Here is a 16,176-nt window from a genome sequence, read left to right as displayed (position 1 = left end):
CTTTTTACTACAATAATAAATATTATAACGTACCTACGCCGATCCTGAAAGGAAATGTCTTTCAACGTTAAAAATAGTAAAAACTTAAAGAGACCTAAAAATTTATTTACTAACGGAATGATAGTTAATGGATTAAACATTACTTGCGAAATTTAAGCAGATACTAACGAATAGCGTAAGCGTACATTTGTATAGATTATATGTATAGATCATATCTATAGACTAATTTATAAACAGATTCGTGGTAAATAACTTAATTTTTAAATACTTTAAATAAAAACTGGCTAGCCGGGGAGCTAGCGCGAACACAACTGATTTTCTTTATATCTATTTATGAAGCTTTATAAATGTTTTATTATTGTCAGACAATAGATGGAGAGCACCTGCGACCGCGAGTTACACTGGAGCGACATGCTCAGCTATTGTCAATCTGATACGCCAATTGCACGCCTTACCACAGTGGCACGGACCAGTTACCACACTCTTACTTGAAAAGCTACAGTTGGCAGCGCAAATGGTAAATTAAAAGTTAACCGGTTTCCTGATCTGTCGACCACCCAGAAGCCCACCTGTTCTCGTATTTCGAAACTTGTGGAGGTTGATATACCTCAATTGTTTTATAGGCTAAATGTTAGAATATTTTGAGTCACCATTATCATCGACCTTTTACCGGCCGGAACACGAGTTTCCGCTCAAATGAGAAGGGTTTAGGCTGTAGTCTACCACGCTGGCCAAGTGGCTAAATGGCTAATTTTAAAAACATAACTCCGAAAAGTCTGTGTTGCGTGCCGGGGCTCGAAACCCGTCTCCACGAAAGAAAAGCCGATGCCTTACCCACTAGGCTATAATCGCTTTGTTTTGAGTAAACCTCAATATTCATATAAGGTCTACAGTAATTTTTGACAACCTCTCTGACGCAGCTGTGGCGAGTTCTGTGGTCTTATAAGAAAGAGGAGTGATTTTATAATTTCTGAATTTTCTCCTGTCTGGTCTGGTGGGAAGCTTTGCAGATGCTTGTTACCCTACCGACAAAGACGTGCCATCAATCGATTTAGCGTTACGGTTCCTGGGCGATTTGGGTTTGTTGTAACTAAAAATAAAAGTAAATCTTGGTGTACAGTTCAAATTATAGAATCACTATGGTTTCCAATTCCAACGGAAGGCATTAAACACTATGATCACACCAAAATTTAGTTTATTATGTTGATTCTAATTACAGATCACTAGTGACTGGCATTGGTGGCCCCATACCAGTCAGGAACTAACTCAAACTATGAGGTCAACTCCTCCGACACTTAACAATTGTCTCATTGGTATGTATGTATGTGCATAATATTGTTTAGATAACTGACATTTCGAAGATGACCACTTATGAATACTGGAAATTATTGATTTTTGGCGATGAAGTTTCATTTATTTGATGTCTGCCATTTACCGATCTTATATTATAAATGCGAAAGTTTGTATGGATGGATGGATGTAAGTTTGTCTGTTATTCAAAAAACCGCGTGCGAAGCCGCGGGCAAAAGCTGGTCAAAAACATGTTTGCAATTATAACGCAGGAAAATTCTTTCTAAACTGTACTGCGTTATTTAGATCCGCCTTTACAAACCTGATTTTAAATTTGGTGGAGTTTGGCCGGCCTTTTCACTCTTGATTTAAATGCAGCAAAGCCCAAATATTGGAAAGGAGTGAACAAAGCGTTTCGTCCGTGTCAATTAATTATTACATACGGTACGATATATCACCTATTATAATTACTTATCGTATACGTATCGCTTAATACGGTTAAATACAATAAATATAAAGGTCTTATAAATCATATATATCTATAAATATATCTATATATCGCGGTATAACGTCGGAAAGGTTAAGCAGATTCTTTGTCACAGTATAACTGAAAGCACTATTTAAATGAAAGAGCATGATAAAACACTGTATATTATAAGTATTTATGTATATTATTCATAAAAATATTCATTAGTCATCTTTGTACCCATAACACATGCTTTTCTTACTTTTGGGCTAGATCGCGATGTGTGAATGGTCGTGGTATATAAATATTCCGAAGTTACTCCACGTTTTTTTCTAAGGCCCTAACTCTTTTGTAGCTGGAGCGTTAGGGGTAGTGGGTGGAATGGAATGGCGTATTCGACTTGGGCAAAGAGTATGCGTGGGATCACCGCCTAGAAACGCCATCGTCACTCAGTTGTCGCCACGGGCTAAAATAACTTTATTGCACGATGACAACACCTCTACTAAGGTACCTTACGGGATTGCTTTAATATTCCAAATTTTTTTACAGATATTCTGAATTAACGAAGGTTATATTTTCATTGAAATACGAATATTGTGAGATAGCGATACATAAATTTGTTTACAGTATTTCATAACATATATTTTTGTTTTTATCTAAACCTTAGAGTACACTAATATCGTGAAAACGTACTGCGTTATGCGCTATTCGTTATACATCTATGCCATATAAGCAAAAATATTACTTATGTGTGTGAACAACAAACATGCCCATCTAAATTGCATTCACACTTAGTGCCGGTATGCCGAATATGTCAAATGAGTAGTCAGTGTGGGCAGTCTATGGGCATATTCAGCGAATTTATCTCCTTTGATTTGGTTCGAAAATTCGGAAATTCGACCGATACTTGTATTCTTTATTCGCGTTTTGCGTTTTATGCGTAGAATAAAGAAAATATAGACGTATTAACTCTACATACTTCGTCGTACGCGGGCGAATAGGCCGCATAACAAATTGCGCATAACGCACCTATGTGAGGTACTACCTATAGATAGATACATTAAATGCACATAATTAAATTATAATAAAGTATACGACTATGATTTGCAAAGGCTGTCTCTTCAAGAGATAATATAGAAATCTAATGATATTTTAGAATATAATAAAAATAACCTTGTATTACAGACGGATTTGAACAGCGTGCAAAGCGCTGAATGTGAACGCTTGCCACAAGCTCTAGGCGGGGGTGAAAGTGCGTTGCGCGTTTGTGTCGCTTTATTAGGCGCAGGACCGCAGGCTTCGCCAATGCATCCACACCACTTACCAGGTTCGTATAAATAATGCTCACTGGTGAGATTAATTAATGAAAGCCAAAAAGTCTTGTTGAAAAATGTCAACAATAGTCAACTTTGTACCTCTTAAATAACGCCATCTATTATAAGTGATCCGAAATTTAGGTATTTCTATTTTTAGGCTATGTTTGGCACACTCACAATATTACTGTCAATGTATTAAAAATATTCCGTATATAATTGTCAATAATATTTCGTTTCATTTTTTTTTTTTAAATGGTCGTGTTTTTAGCTGATGTAGACGTATACGGACTTCGAAGGCAACAAATGGAATTGCTCACATTGTGTGCTGTAAGAGGACTATTGACTACTCGAACTCGCCTTAGAAAGGTTCTGATGCAACCCCCGGATAATGGCGGTAAGCTGATTTAAAAATTTTATTCTTATATTATAAAATATAAATAAATACACACGTTAATTTGTAAAAACCCCCATGTAATTTTTAAAATACTTTATCACAAAGGAAATTATGATTATTAACATAGTGCATTATTAAATATCAAAACGTATAGCGGCTGCAATGGTAGCGATGCGGATATGTTATTATTTCACTATAGCGCTATTTTTCACTCTAGTGAAACAATATACAAAATTTAAATAGCTGTTTCAGTTTTTTGTTTTTTCATTAATATAGTGTAGTAAACTGGACACTTTTGGATATTTTCTTGATAACATTAATCTATCCGATCTACCAAAAATGTAATTTTCGTTGCTTGGTACGCCAGATAGATTAATGTGGATATTAATATAAGACCATCGCCTGGTGATAGCAATATTTTTAATTAAGTAAATGAATTATTTAATTAATTATTTCATTTTAAAAATATAGGTAACACATTAGACAGGGGTACAACGCTGGGAACAGAGGGCACTTTGTTAAGACGTCTACTCGCATTAGCCACTCGGCCGAGTCCACTGGCTTCCTCTCATTCGCCTAAAGAGCTTGCTGCGGCTGCCCTTACAGTAGTTCAACAGTTAGCGGCCCATGTTTCTGGTAAGTAAAAAAACCCTTAATTCGATTTGTTAACATAAGAAAAACCGATTTGAATTATTTCCTTTGTTTTCTCCATTATTAGCTAGCATAAGAGTTAGTTTTAGGTTAGTTTATATACCCGGGTCTAGTAGAATCCCATGCAGTTTCCAGAATGCTTTACTAAATTTCATCGAGCTTAGTGAACTAGCTGAGCCTAAGAAAGTTAACTTATAAACAAATCTAGAAACAGACGCACTTTTGCATTCCTAATTCAACTAGCAGTCCTTCGCGACTTCGTCCGCGTATAAGTCAACCTTTAAAGATAGACATATGCGGTTGCAAACTTTTTTTTTAAAACTTTAAAACAACTTTTTCATACATGATTTTATCGAAACTAACCATTTATGCAGCGCCCGCAGCGAAAGCTCTCAAAAGGGAAAAAACTCTTGATTTTGAAACATTCTTCATTGGTGCGTTGCTCCTATTGGTCTTGGCGTGATGGTATATACCCTATAGATTTCCGCGATAAATGGGCTATTCAACACTGAATGATTTTTTTAAATCGGACCAGTATTTTCTGAGATCATCGCGTTCAAGTAAACAAACTCTTCAGCTTTATATATTAGTATAAGATTACAGACAAAAATGAATACTCTTTCTACATCCCAAGGTGACCAAAAGTAGTCTGGATTATATTCATATAGGGCTTGAAATGTGCGTTTCAAAAATACAAAACTGTATTTCTATCATTCCTTACTTTCAGGTGACGAAAAAGATTTCGATGCTCCACCTGAGATACCTCTAATAGACAAAAGTAATGTTATGCAGGTATCTATGGGACCGTCAACTAGTACTGCATCGCTATGTAAGTTATAATTTCATTTACGTGGATAATAAAAGAGATATTTCGTAAATAATTAATATTGCTTTTAATTATTTCAGCACGAAAAGATTTAAACACGTGGGCAAATTCGTCGCAAGTGCAACAGGTCATTGAGATGGGTTTTACGAGACACGCTGTTTATTCCGCTATACAGACACTGGGTATGCTAAATTTCTGTATACGTTTGAACTTATTTTTCTTTAAAATAATTAATTAAGTGAGTCAAATAAAATTAATTAGTTTTTCATACTATGATTTGTATATAAGTATCCGTACCTACCTAAATAAAAAAAAAGAAAGTTGTTGTAAATATTTTAAATAAATGGTTCTTGTAGGTAGAGGTATGTTTAAAAATACCTCTAGTGGTTTTAGACAAAGACGTTATAATGTATTTGCTTAAATGATAATGCCCTCTTTATGCTTTTGTTAAGCGCGTCACAGAGAGCCGCTTACAAAAAAAACCTATGTCCAGCAGTGGACGTCTATCGGTTGATATGATGATGATGATGAAGCTATTGTATTGAGATTTATTATTTCTATGACAGATTCTCTGCATTCATTCTTTCAGAGTTAAAAAAAGAACAATATCATCATCATATCAACCCATTACCGGCCCACTACAGGGCACGGGCATTCCACAATAAGAAGGGGTTAAGGCCACCACGCTGGCACAGTGGACTCCACACACCTTTGAGAACATTATGTGGAACTCTCAGGTATGCAGGTTTCCTCACGATGTTTTCCTTCACCGTTGAAGCAAATTATATTTTAATTACTTAAAACGCATATAAGTTAGAAGTGCTTGCTGGGATTCGAACTCGGCCCCCCGGCCGGCAAGTGAAGTCGAGCTCCTACCAACTGCTTTATTTTAATTTCATTGAAAAATTTATCAAGTGTTTCACTAATTAATAGTTCCCTTCTTTAGGAGGTACAACTCTACCAACAGTGGAAGCCTTAGTGGCGTATTTACTGGAGTTACCGAAACAGGGCATGGACGATACCGTGTTTGAAATAAAGCCAACTACGTCAAAGCAAGAAAAGAAACAAATGCCGTACCGATGGCGTAGTTGCTTTGCCTCTGAAGACGAGTACGCTCAGTATTTGTCCGATATCATAACCCCTGGTATGACAGTAAGATGCTGTAAGGCTTATGAAAGTGTAAGTAACTTATCTTTTGCGCTGGTAACTTCAAGTGAATAAAATCTAAACTAAATTCAGTTTCCAACGATCACTTATTTTTCAAGATACCCATTTTGCTAGCCTCAAATCTAGGTAGTATATTTATAGTAAAAACTTTTTTGTTAATTTATAGATTGCACTTGGCGATGTCGGACAAGTTCAAAAAGTTGAACGCGATATAAAACAGAATGTTTTTCTACACGTAAGTATTTCAAATACAATTAAATTTAACGCAAACATATGAAATATTTCAGCCTTCTTCGTCCAGTTTATAATATCATAATAATAATAAAGCTTTATTTACATTCCTTACAATTTAGTATTTTACTGGCTAAATATAATTTTCTTAATCCTTATTTCTTATTTCTATTTATAATAATAATAATAATTTTATTTCAAGCATCAAATACAGCTCATATTTTGTTAGTAAATACTTAGCCTATGTTAGTAACTTACGTATAAGAGAGGGATATGCGAATCACCGCCGTTCTAGTCCATTTGAAATAGCACAGCAGTGATTCACATATCTGCAGTCCAACCTGCTGGCGATCATCTTTAGGATGCTGTTGGAGCTACCCCGCAACCTGTGCACCAGGGCGCCACATCTTTTGCGCATTGTGGCGAAGAAGCAGTCAACTTGTGCATCCGCAAACATCCCCGATGCACTACAAAAACGGGGCAACTTCAACAGCACCCTAAAGGCATTATTATACTGTATACGGAGCGCGTTATACGATTTTTGAGAATACGTAGCCCACAGGCTGCACGTGTAGAACGTCATACAATATGATTTAAACAACGTGATTTTAATGGCGTTGGTACACCGCGCAAACCTGCGAGCCAGCATATTTGCTCTCACTGACAATGCTCTCCGTTCTCTTTCGATGTCAGCATCATCTTTGAGGCCAGGAGTCAAAATATGCCCGAGATACTTGAATTGATAAACTCTCTCCAATACTACCCCATTGATCAAAATAGGAGGTACTTTATTCGGTGTCTTACCCTCAGCCTCAAAGACCATCACCACACTCTTTTTTGTATTGTAGGTAAGTCCATGTCTTTCTACATAAGCCTCGCAAATAGCCATCAGTACCCTGAGACCGCAGACCGATGCACTCAACAGCACCATATCGTCGGCGTAACTTATATTATTTAAACAAACCCCATCTATGTAGCAGCCAACCCTGGTGCTGCTGAGCTCACAAAGCAATTCATTCATGTAAAGGTTGAAGAGAGTCGGCGAGCATAAACCACCCTGCCTCACCCCGCACTCCAACCCATACGAATTCGAAAGAACGCCTGCCCATCGGACATTGTTGACTTGGTTTTGATACCAATATTTAAAAATATTGGTAAGTTCTGGAGGTATATTTGCTTCCTCCATCTTTTTCCATAATACATCGTACGAAACCAAGTCAAATGCCTTCGACAGGTCTAGAAAACAGGCGTAAATCGGAGTCTTCCGCCTCGCATAGTACGTAACAGCATGCTTTAGCCCCAACACAGCACTCTCTGTTGACAAACCAGGCCGAAATCCAAATTGGTTGTCATGTGGCATAATTATCCTGTTTAAGAGAGTGTTTAGCAAGCTGTCAAATACCTTTGAGATGACGGTAGCCAATGAGATGGGCCTATAGTTGTTTTTATCGGATAGGTCCCCCGTTTTATTTTTCGCTATAGGCACAACTATCGTACGCATCATCTCTTGAGGCATAAAACTGTGGCTTATACAAACGTTGTACAGCATCGTCAAAACCCGCGGTACATGTGGCCCAGCATATTGTAAATGCTCAATGCTGAGACCGTCATGGCCTGGGGATTTACCTCTGGTCATGCGTTTAATTATACTTGCTACTTCTTTACACTGAAATTGAATACCCACTACCCTGCCGGTCTCAACATTAGGCATCGAATGAGAGGGCCCCAATGGCGATTTTACGAAAAAGTGTTCCTTAAAAACATTAGCAATCTCGCCAGGCTCGCTCACGCCACTGACGCTCACGGGTATAGACGGCCTATAATTTAATTTATTGGTATGTTTCCAAAATCCTCTAAAATCATTTCTAGAATGATGTGAGGCCAGAATATCCATTTTAATCTGATCTTGGTGGTTTTGACACCATTTTAAACGTGCTTTGAAAACTCTTCTGGCCTCCGCCATCTCCAAATAAATCGGTCCAGTAGCTGGCTTACCGTAACATAACCAGAACAAAAATTTTTGCCTCGCCTGCCCGTGTGCTTCAGCTACGTGTTTATTCCAGCCTATCACTGTCTTTTTTATTCTACGCTTGCCGATGGGTTCTCTACTCGCCACCGAGGAATCTCGAAGGGCCTGGACGATATCACCGTACAACTTTGTAATAGCGACTCCATGCTTAGGATCACTACAGGTGCGGTCGCAGCACTCACGAAGCTCATGCGGAAAGTCTATAAGTCTAAGCCTTTCATGACATTCTCTCTGGTATGTATGGATCTGCTCTTGACCTCTCTCACCCCAAGTGATTACATTTAGAGAGGTGTTATTAAGAGGTTTCTTTGGTTGTAACACATTTAAATTACATTCTACCACCAGAGGGAAATGGTCAGACCACATAATATCATACAACACATAAACATTACTCACAGACGCTATAGCTGCCTTAGTAGCTACGCAATGATCAAGCCATCGCTTGGAGCCGTGGGCTTCGCTTATAAAAGTGTAGGTATCCGACATTAAACCTAACATTTCGACATCTACACAAGTCCACTCTTGCTCTATGCAGAACTGAGACAGTTCGATATAAAATCTCTCCGTAGGGTGTGCGTTGTAGTCCCCTAATATAAAAACACAACTCTCACTGTAAGTGTCAATAACCGCATTTACCGAACTCAGTACATCAGTAAATTCTGCTAGGTTAGCCACTGCATCCGTAGGCATGTATACACTCATAACTATACACGATTTCTCCGGTAACACTATTCTGATAGCACAAATACGCGAGTTATGACACTGCACAATAGACACATTTTGAAATGCACTACGTCTCCATAGAAGCGCGACTCCGCCGTACGGTCTTCCACGCAACATGCCTGCCGCGGTGTCCACCGCTGACACACCTGTCGAGCTGAAGTCGTCACTCAGCGTCTCGAGGAAAGACAACTCGTCTGGCAGCAGCCACGTTTCTTGCAGCGCTACTATATCAGCTGTCTTACAAAACTCGCGTATGCCATCTGAAGAGCGCTTCACACTCTTACAGTTGAATGTTACTATTCTACATGTTAGGGCCATTCCCAGTTTGCAAGTTTTTCGATAACACCTCCGTAGCAGGTGTGTCGTTAGAGCGTCTCAGTTTAAAGTGCACAAACCGTCTGAAAATAATTCCCAGCGGCCAGAGGTTCTCATCTAAGTAAAGCGATAGCTTGCTTTGTGATACAAAAAGTTTATAAGCATCGTGTTCACACTTTCGTTTAATTAAAATCTTCTCCAAGACGACATCTTCTTTTGTTTTGCTCTTTATATATTTGACAATATCCGACTCAGTCGTATTTTTGTCAACATTCGTTATAAACAGTGGTATTTTTCTATCCGCCGCCCTAAACTTTTCTTCCGAGTCTATCACAACATTTCCTCTTTTACCTAGCAGGCGGTTTTTAGACTTGGACACCTTTCTTTGTACCACCGTCCATCCGTCATTTGGATTTTGAACCCTAACGACACCTGCATAAGATTTATTTTTCTCTGTAACTGTCAGTCCATCGCTCGCATTGCTAAGCATTCGCGATGACTCACGCCTCTCCGCACCCGTCGCTGCGCATCCATCGGCGCTATGTCCACCACTCGTGACGCATCGCTCCGAACATTCGGCGTGACTACCTCCAACTTTATTTAAATCAATGCTTCTATATCTTATATCGCCTTCCGTAGGGGATAATACATTGGAGTTTGACTCGTTCAAACTAGCCGTAACGATAGTGTCATCTAATTGCGACAAACCTATCGGTCCACTATCCCGGTATGCTCCCCGTTTCATATTTATTTTTACAGCTGAGAACGGCGGAGACGTAGGCTTTTCGTTTAAATAGTCTCGTTTTAGATCTTCGAGTTGTTCCACCGTTGCGTATGAAGACTTTATGTTTTTGATCTCAGATTGAACAATCATCAGATCCTTGAGCAATTTGGAGACATCCAGGTGATCAAATGTTACTGGAGGTAATTTCTCCAAATCGCGGGCAACGAAAATCGGTAACAAATCCGGATCGTTCACTTTAAATACACTTATGATATCTAGAAGTATTCGGTTCTCCTTGCCTTTTCCTTTCCGAACCTTTGTGCGCAGATCCTTTGGCAACGAATCCAGCAGTAGGTTTTTTGCTTTCTCAATTTGTTCAAACGAGAAAGCAGACTCACATATTTTCACCAAACTCGGCTCATCCGCGATCGAAATTTTATTTTGTATGTAAGCTAGGAGCTCGTCGATTACGATATTGCAATTACTACACTTTACCGTTAACGTCATTTTACAAAAAATACCGCTCAAACGCTTCTGCCGAGAAACGTCTGACGCGCATCGATGTGCGCTATGATGTGTGATAATGTTTTCTTCACTAAGTTATATATTGCCATTATTGTATTTATACTATCTAATTTATAATATTTATGTAAGTCAGCGGCGGGAAAATCCTCCATATTTTTGTTTGTAACCAATCAAACGCAGTACGTATACTTGCTCGCCATTGCGGATGCAGTTTGGACACTTTGCACTTCAACCTCGCTCGGTATCTAATTAATGTGTGGTTATTAAAAGCTTTTATTCCAAAAGAAGCATCAGCAAAAATCAATGATGTAACAATTTTTTGAAAGGTGGAATGGCGCGGCTTAGGTCGAATCTCGGGCGTACGCGCATTACACGCGGAGGTTGTCTCAGGAGCTCCGCCGTTCGCATCGGGCGATCGCGTACGCGTTCGGGCAGCAGTTACACAACCGCGCTATAAATGGGGCTGTATAGATCACACCAGTGTTGGAACCGTCACATGTAAGTTTTAAAGAACTTTGAACACCACCTTATAGCCTTTTATAGGTCACTGACAACTATATGCTATTGATATTTTAATCTTCATTTTACAGCAATATCAAGCAATGGACGAGATTTAACAGTTGATTTCCCTCAACAACCTGGCTGGACTGGACAAGTAAGCGAAATGGAGCTAGTTACTGATCAATGTAAGTATAAACTCATACCGCAAGTACGAGTCATCAAATTTGTTAATAATCTTTCCGATCTTGCCCATAATTCTGTATCTGTAATATTTCACATTTTCCCTTCTTACATTGGTATAAAATGGTCATGCCATATCCGTGTCCTATATCGTAAAAGCCGACAGGTCTACCGTTCTTGAAAAATACACCGCTTGTTTGTTTACTACAGAAATGATATAGAAAAAGAAGCGTAACCTACAATTTAATATATTGTTTAAATGTAACGAAAAACATATCCATCTAATAATAGGGATCAATGGCTATTTTACGCAATAATACATTTTCCTTTAATAATACATTTTTTTAGTTCCTGAATTACCATTCAAAACTAACTATTTATCTTTATAATACTAGTAGCTATAGATGATGCACCTTTAATTTTCTTGTTATGACCAAAACCAAAATCATTTTATTAGCCGAGTGGGGAGAAAGTGCGGGTGGAAGCACGGTAGGTTGGCGCGGCGCCGTCCGAGCCGTACGTGTTTCTTCATGTCGCCCCGGTGCCGGAGCGCGTCGACTGCTTGACTCACAACCTCACACTTACTGGCAGAGCTCTAGTGGAACGGGCCAAGTATGTATACCTATTATCATCACGGGAATCTATAAAACTATAATACAAAGTTCTTTCAAGTCTGTTACAGAAATACAAGTATCATTTTGTAAGCATATGGCTAGTCTACCTTGGTATTGTACTCTGGTTCCTGTCAGACCAATATAGAATAGCGTGTTCTTTCTATAAAATAATATTTAAAAAAAACTAAACCAATCACGCAGCCATGTAATATATATTAGAATAAGTTTTGAAATCTTAAATATTTTTTATGGTTATTATTTTTAAGTTACTCAGGTCATATTATTTACTAGACAAGAGTCTAGTAAATAATATGACCAAATTTAGGGTAATTTCTTCTGTCTTAATAAAGACAGAAGAAATTACCCCTAGTAGCAGTAACTAACTCTGGAGCCCTATCAACTAATTCTGTATTATTAGTCGTAGTTACAATTCCAGTATCAAATATGGGCTATCGTGAAATAGTTATCACCAGCAGGCACTCAATATTTCTAATCCTGTATTTCCAGCATTGGATACGTGTAGAAATGCGATGTGGAGTACGCATTCGACGTCTCGGTCTAGGCGTGGCGGGCGGTGCGCACGGTCCAGCCGCATTATCCGTTAGAGCTGGTAATAGTTTTGAGGATTCTGCCCTGGCGCCGCTTGCCGCAGTCCCGTGCACTCCCGCACCGCCTTCAAGGGACCGTCCGCCTACACATCTGGCACAAATACAGCTGCTTTCTGATTGCAAACAGGTATTGTTTAACTATATTTTCTTTTTTTGAAACTCTTCATTGTTTATGTGTTTAAAACTCAAACACAATGAATGTTTAATGAGTACATAGTGAGTCCCACCCGTGCCAGCAACGCATACGGTGATCCGGCACAGCATTGCTTGCGAGCCGCAACTCTCAATGAGTATACAAAGAAGCGGACTCACTTTAAACTCATAACACATATGGTGTAGGTTTTAAGGCTCCTTGCAATCTTTCAATCGTAACATAATCGTCATTCGAATATAACATCTTCGTGAAATGTTCACCTTTAAATTAAAGAGTCAATCCTTACGCCAAAGTAATTTATATAACGTATCTAATATTTACTTCATCCCACAATATTATTAATATAATGTATCTTTTGCAGTATTATCCGTGTATAGAAATCGGAATTAAACAAAATAGGAACGTAAACGCCGATTGTCGAGTTCACGGTCTTTACATTACGGGATTTAGACCTAATCCAATGTACACGGAAATTTTAGGAGTAAGTTTATCAATTATAATTTTAGTATGGATAGCAATTTTTATAGTTCATTTGTATTAATCTGAAACTATTATCATTTCAGAGTATGAATTTTGTGGCCGAAGATTGGATGGAAAAGGATAACCCAGCGAGCACAGTTTCTACTGATAATAATCCTCCAGTATTACCAAACGACTGTCCAAAGGTATCTATAAAATATGGCTTTGAAGTGTTGACTTTTTCTTAACTTTGTTTGCTCGCCGATCATATTTAAACTAAAACCTCTCATTTATTTTTCTTGCAGGTGTACGTATGGGGTTTAAATGATAAGGATCAATTGGCCGGTGTTAAGGGCTCCAAAGTGAAGGTTCCTGTATTTTCCCCAGTACTAAGTGCCTTACGCCCTCTTCACATAGCGGGCGGTTCTAAAACGTTGTTCATTGTATCACACGATGGAAAGGTAACATAATCAATTATCAATATAAACTAACATATAAGAATTGTTTGATTTCTCAATTGTATATTTTGGAAAATAGTGAGATGGATAATATAAATGGATTTCAATATCAATTCAAAATCTACCAGTTTTGTTCATTAATAGGTGCAATGTATAGAAACTTAAGACTTCGCTTTCATGATTTTTAAAGTTTAAGTTTTTTTTATTTTTGTGATTATGTATTTTTTTTTTTTAATTAATTAGCTATACGCTTGCGGAGAAGGCACGAATGGTAGACTAGGTCTTGGACACAGCAACAACGTGTCAACTCCGCGTGCGAACCCGTACCTTTCACACGTGCTTGTGCGTCGAGTCGCTGTGCACTCTGGTGGAAAACACGCGTTGGCTCTCACTGCTGATGGAAAGGTACTTATGTAAACTATTTCTATAACCTATAACATTTAATTATGGCATGGAAGGCAATCGCCTTGATTGAAAACGGAATCAAATCAATAATCATATATATTTCTATTGATTAAGATAAAAATCGCAGATCTATTGGCTATCATAGGATATAGTCGATTGTCATCAAACAAACATGCATTACCATCTTAAGTATGTCTTAACTACGCTTGCGGGTAACTTCTGGTAATGAGATATGCACTTATAGCTTAGTTGTCCGATTCAGAGCGAGAAGAAAACGTACCATTATGGATTTTTATTTATTTCACTTGTTTATTTAATTGTTTAATAACTAATTCTCACTAACTATCTTCTTAATAGGTGTATTCGTGGGGCGAAGGCGAAGATGGGAAATTGGGTCAAGGCAACCGCATAACATTGGAAGCTCCGCGTATTATCGAGTCGCTTTCCGGAGAACGAGTTGTAGGAATCGCTTGTGGGTCCGCTCACAGTGCGTGCGTCACGGCAAGAGGACATCTGTACACTTGGGGGCTGGGGGAATATGGACGATTGGGCCATGGAGATGACGCTATCCAACTTTTGCCCAAAATGGTAATTACAATTGTTATAAATCTTTAGATTAAGTGTATTATAATGTCACTTAGATTTGTGCTTAACCATACTTTATGATAGCCTATAACAGTGCACCGCTGGTCCAAACGCCTGTCCCAACGGAAGGATTTGCCCATAATCATCGTGCTGGGCAGACTGGTTGGTAATCGCAGTAGATACTACCTAGTAATAACACAGAAGACGATGCCCGTTTTCCATTATATCACCTCAGTCGCCTCGTACGACACCCGCGGGAAGAGAAGGGGTGGTGAGAACAGTATTCTCAGTATTCAGTACTGACAACAGGGCACGGCTACGTACGGCCTAAAGGGGGCTTTCATTACAAGTGAGATGTTTAAGGGGGTCGAGTGAAATCTCATCTAATCTTACGTTGGACAGAGGGGGGTCTCGGTAAATATCACGCAATTTTTTTTCTGAGTGAAACAAAAAAATATATACTATTTTGGTCCATTGGTCTTTTTACAATAACAATTCAAAGCGTTAACGTAAGATCTCACGTGAGATTGGCGGATAGGGGTGGGGGTTGAATCCAATCTTACGACATCTCACCAGGGAGGGAAGGAGGGACAGAAAATTTAAAAAAACACCTCACGTAATTAATGGACCCTCCAAAACCTTTTCATATGATTATTATTGATAAGGTATTGCTAGGATTTTACACTTTTTGCACATACGAAGCATCCTATAATAATGAAACATATTTTTATAGGTCGAAGCCCTGGCTGGATTCAGGGTCGTACAAGTGGCCTGTGGTTCGCGGGACGCTCAAACTTTGGCCCTCACAGCATGTGGAAAGGTTTTCTCTTGGGGAGATGGTGACTTTGGAAAATTAGGTATAGGTAGTTTCACTCATGTTTCCGCACGACGCTATGTAGTACGAATGCTGGTTTGTACCGACGCAGCTACTTAATCAAGTGAGAAATTAACTTCGTATCGATTAATTGCTCTCGTGATTTTAGGTCGGGGAGGTTCGGATGGTTGCGCAGTGCCAATGAACGTGGAAAGACTGAATACGCTCGGGGTTATTCAAGTTGAATGCGGTGCTCAGTTCAGTTTAGCCCTGACTAGGGATGGAGAGGTTCGTTCGATAATTTTTTTATTATATTTCTTTGAAATCCTAAATACTTCTACTTTCAAATTTGACATAACAATATAGTTACAAACGGTGCAAATGTAGGGTGGTAAACATCCAAACTATATATATTTCAAAAGATTCAGTTTAATAGATAAAAGTTATTTTTTGTATAGACATGTTCCAAAACGTTTCCAATTCCGAAATAGCAGTCGCAAGCATAGTCAGCAGCATTTCTTCTTACGAATAGCATCTATTAACGTTGTTGCATCCATCAAAAAATAATGCTTTATTTATGTCATTTTAATATCACTCATTTTTTATTTAGTAAATATTTGCATGTATGCTTATTGTATGTTATGGAGCGGTAGTGATTGGGTGCGGAATGTAGTTAAGCCGACATATAACGTTGCCTCAACACTAATAATCTATAGCCATGTACAGACAACATGGCACGTA

At 38.6% G+C, this 16,176-nt stretch overlaps 1 protein-coding gene across 5 annotated transcripts in view; it reads left to right on the top strand.

Moving 5' to 3' along the window:
- Window positions 1-16,176, top strand: part of LOC120637734 (probable E3 ubiquitin-protein ligase HERC2) — a 58,063-nt gene that overhangs the window by 19,155 nt on the left and 22,732 nt on the right. For 3 of the 5 annotated variants that reach the window (XM_039909711.1, XM_039909709.1, XM_039909707.1), the window contains 21 exons: window positions 366-517; window positions 1,220-1,313; window positions 2,112-2,263; window positions 2,942-3,083; window positions 3,341-3,466; window positions 3,938-4,102; window positions 4,845-4,946; window positions 5,024-5,125; window positions 5,890-6,122; window positions 6,277-6,345; window positions 10,984-11,155; window positions 11,248-11,343; window positions 11,796-11,950; window positions 12,460-12,687; window positions 13,076-13,195; window positions 13,278-13,379; window positions 13,479-13,634; window positions 13,875-14,036; window positions 14,394-14,624; window positions 15,355-15,478; window positions 15,605-15,723. In XM_039909711.1, the coding sequence (XP_039765645.1) occupies window positions 366-517; window positions 1,220-1,313; window positions 2,112-2,263; window positions 2,942-3,083; window positions 3,341-3,466; window positions 3,938-4,102; window positions 4,845-4,946; window positions 5,024-5,125; window positions 5,890-6,122; window positions 6,277-6,345; window positions 10,984-11,155; window positions 11,248-11,343; window positions 11,796-11,950; window positions 12,460-12,687; window positions 13,076-13,195; window positions 13,278-13,379; window positions 13,479-13,634; window positions 13,875-14,036; window positions 14,394-14,624; window positions 15,355-15,478; window positions 15,605-15,723 (3,002 nt within the window). Of the gene's footprint in view, window positions 1-365; window positions 518-1,219; window positions 1,314-2,111; window positions 2,264-2,941; window positions 3,084-3,340; window positions 3,467-3,937; window positions 4,103-4,844; window positions 4,947-5,023; window positions 5,126-5,889; window positions 6,123-6,276; window positions 6,346-10,983; window positions 11,156-11,247; window positions 11,344-11,795; window positions 11,951-12,459; window positions 12,688-13,075; window positions 13,196-13,277; window positions 13,380-13,478; window positions 13,635-13,874; window positions 14,037-14,393; window positions 14,625-15,354; window positions 15,485-15,604; window positions 15,724-16,176 lie in introns of all 5 variants that reach the window. The other 2 variants (XM_039909710.1, XM_039909708.1) reach the window with 1 other exon arrangement.

The sequence above is a fragment of the Pararge aegeria genome, chromosome 4, assembly GCF_905163445.1.
Source record: "Pararge aegeria chromosome 4, ilParAegt1.1, whole genome shotgun sequence".
Taxonomy (NCBI): Eukaryota; Metazoa; Arthropoda; class Insecta; order Lepidoptera; family Nymphalidae; genus Pararge; species Pararge aegeria.
This window is presented reverse-complemented; position numbering and strand designations above follow the sequence as displayed.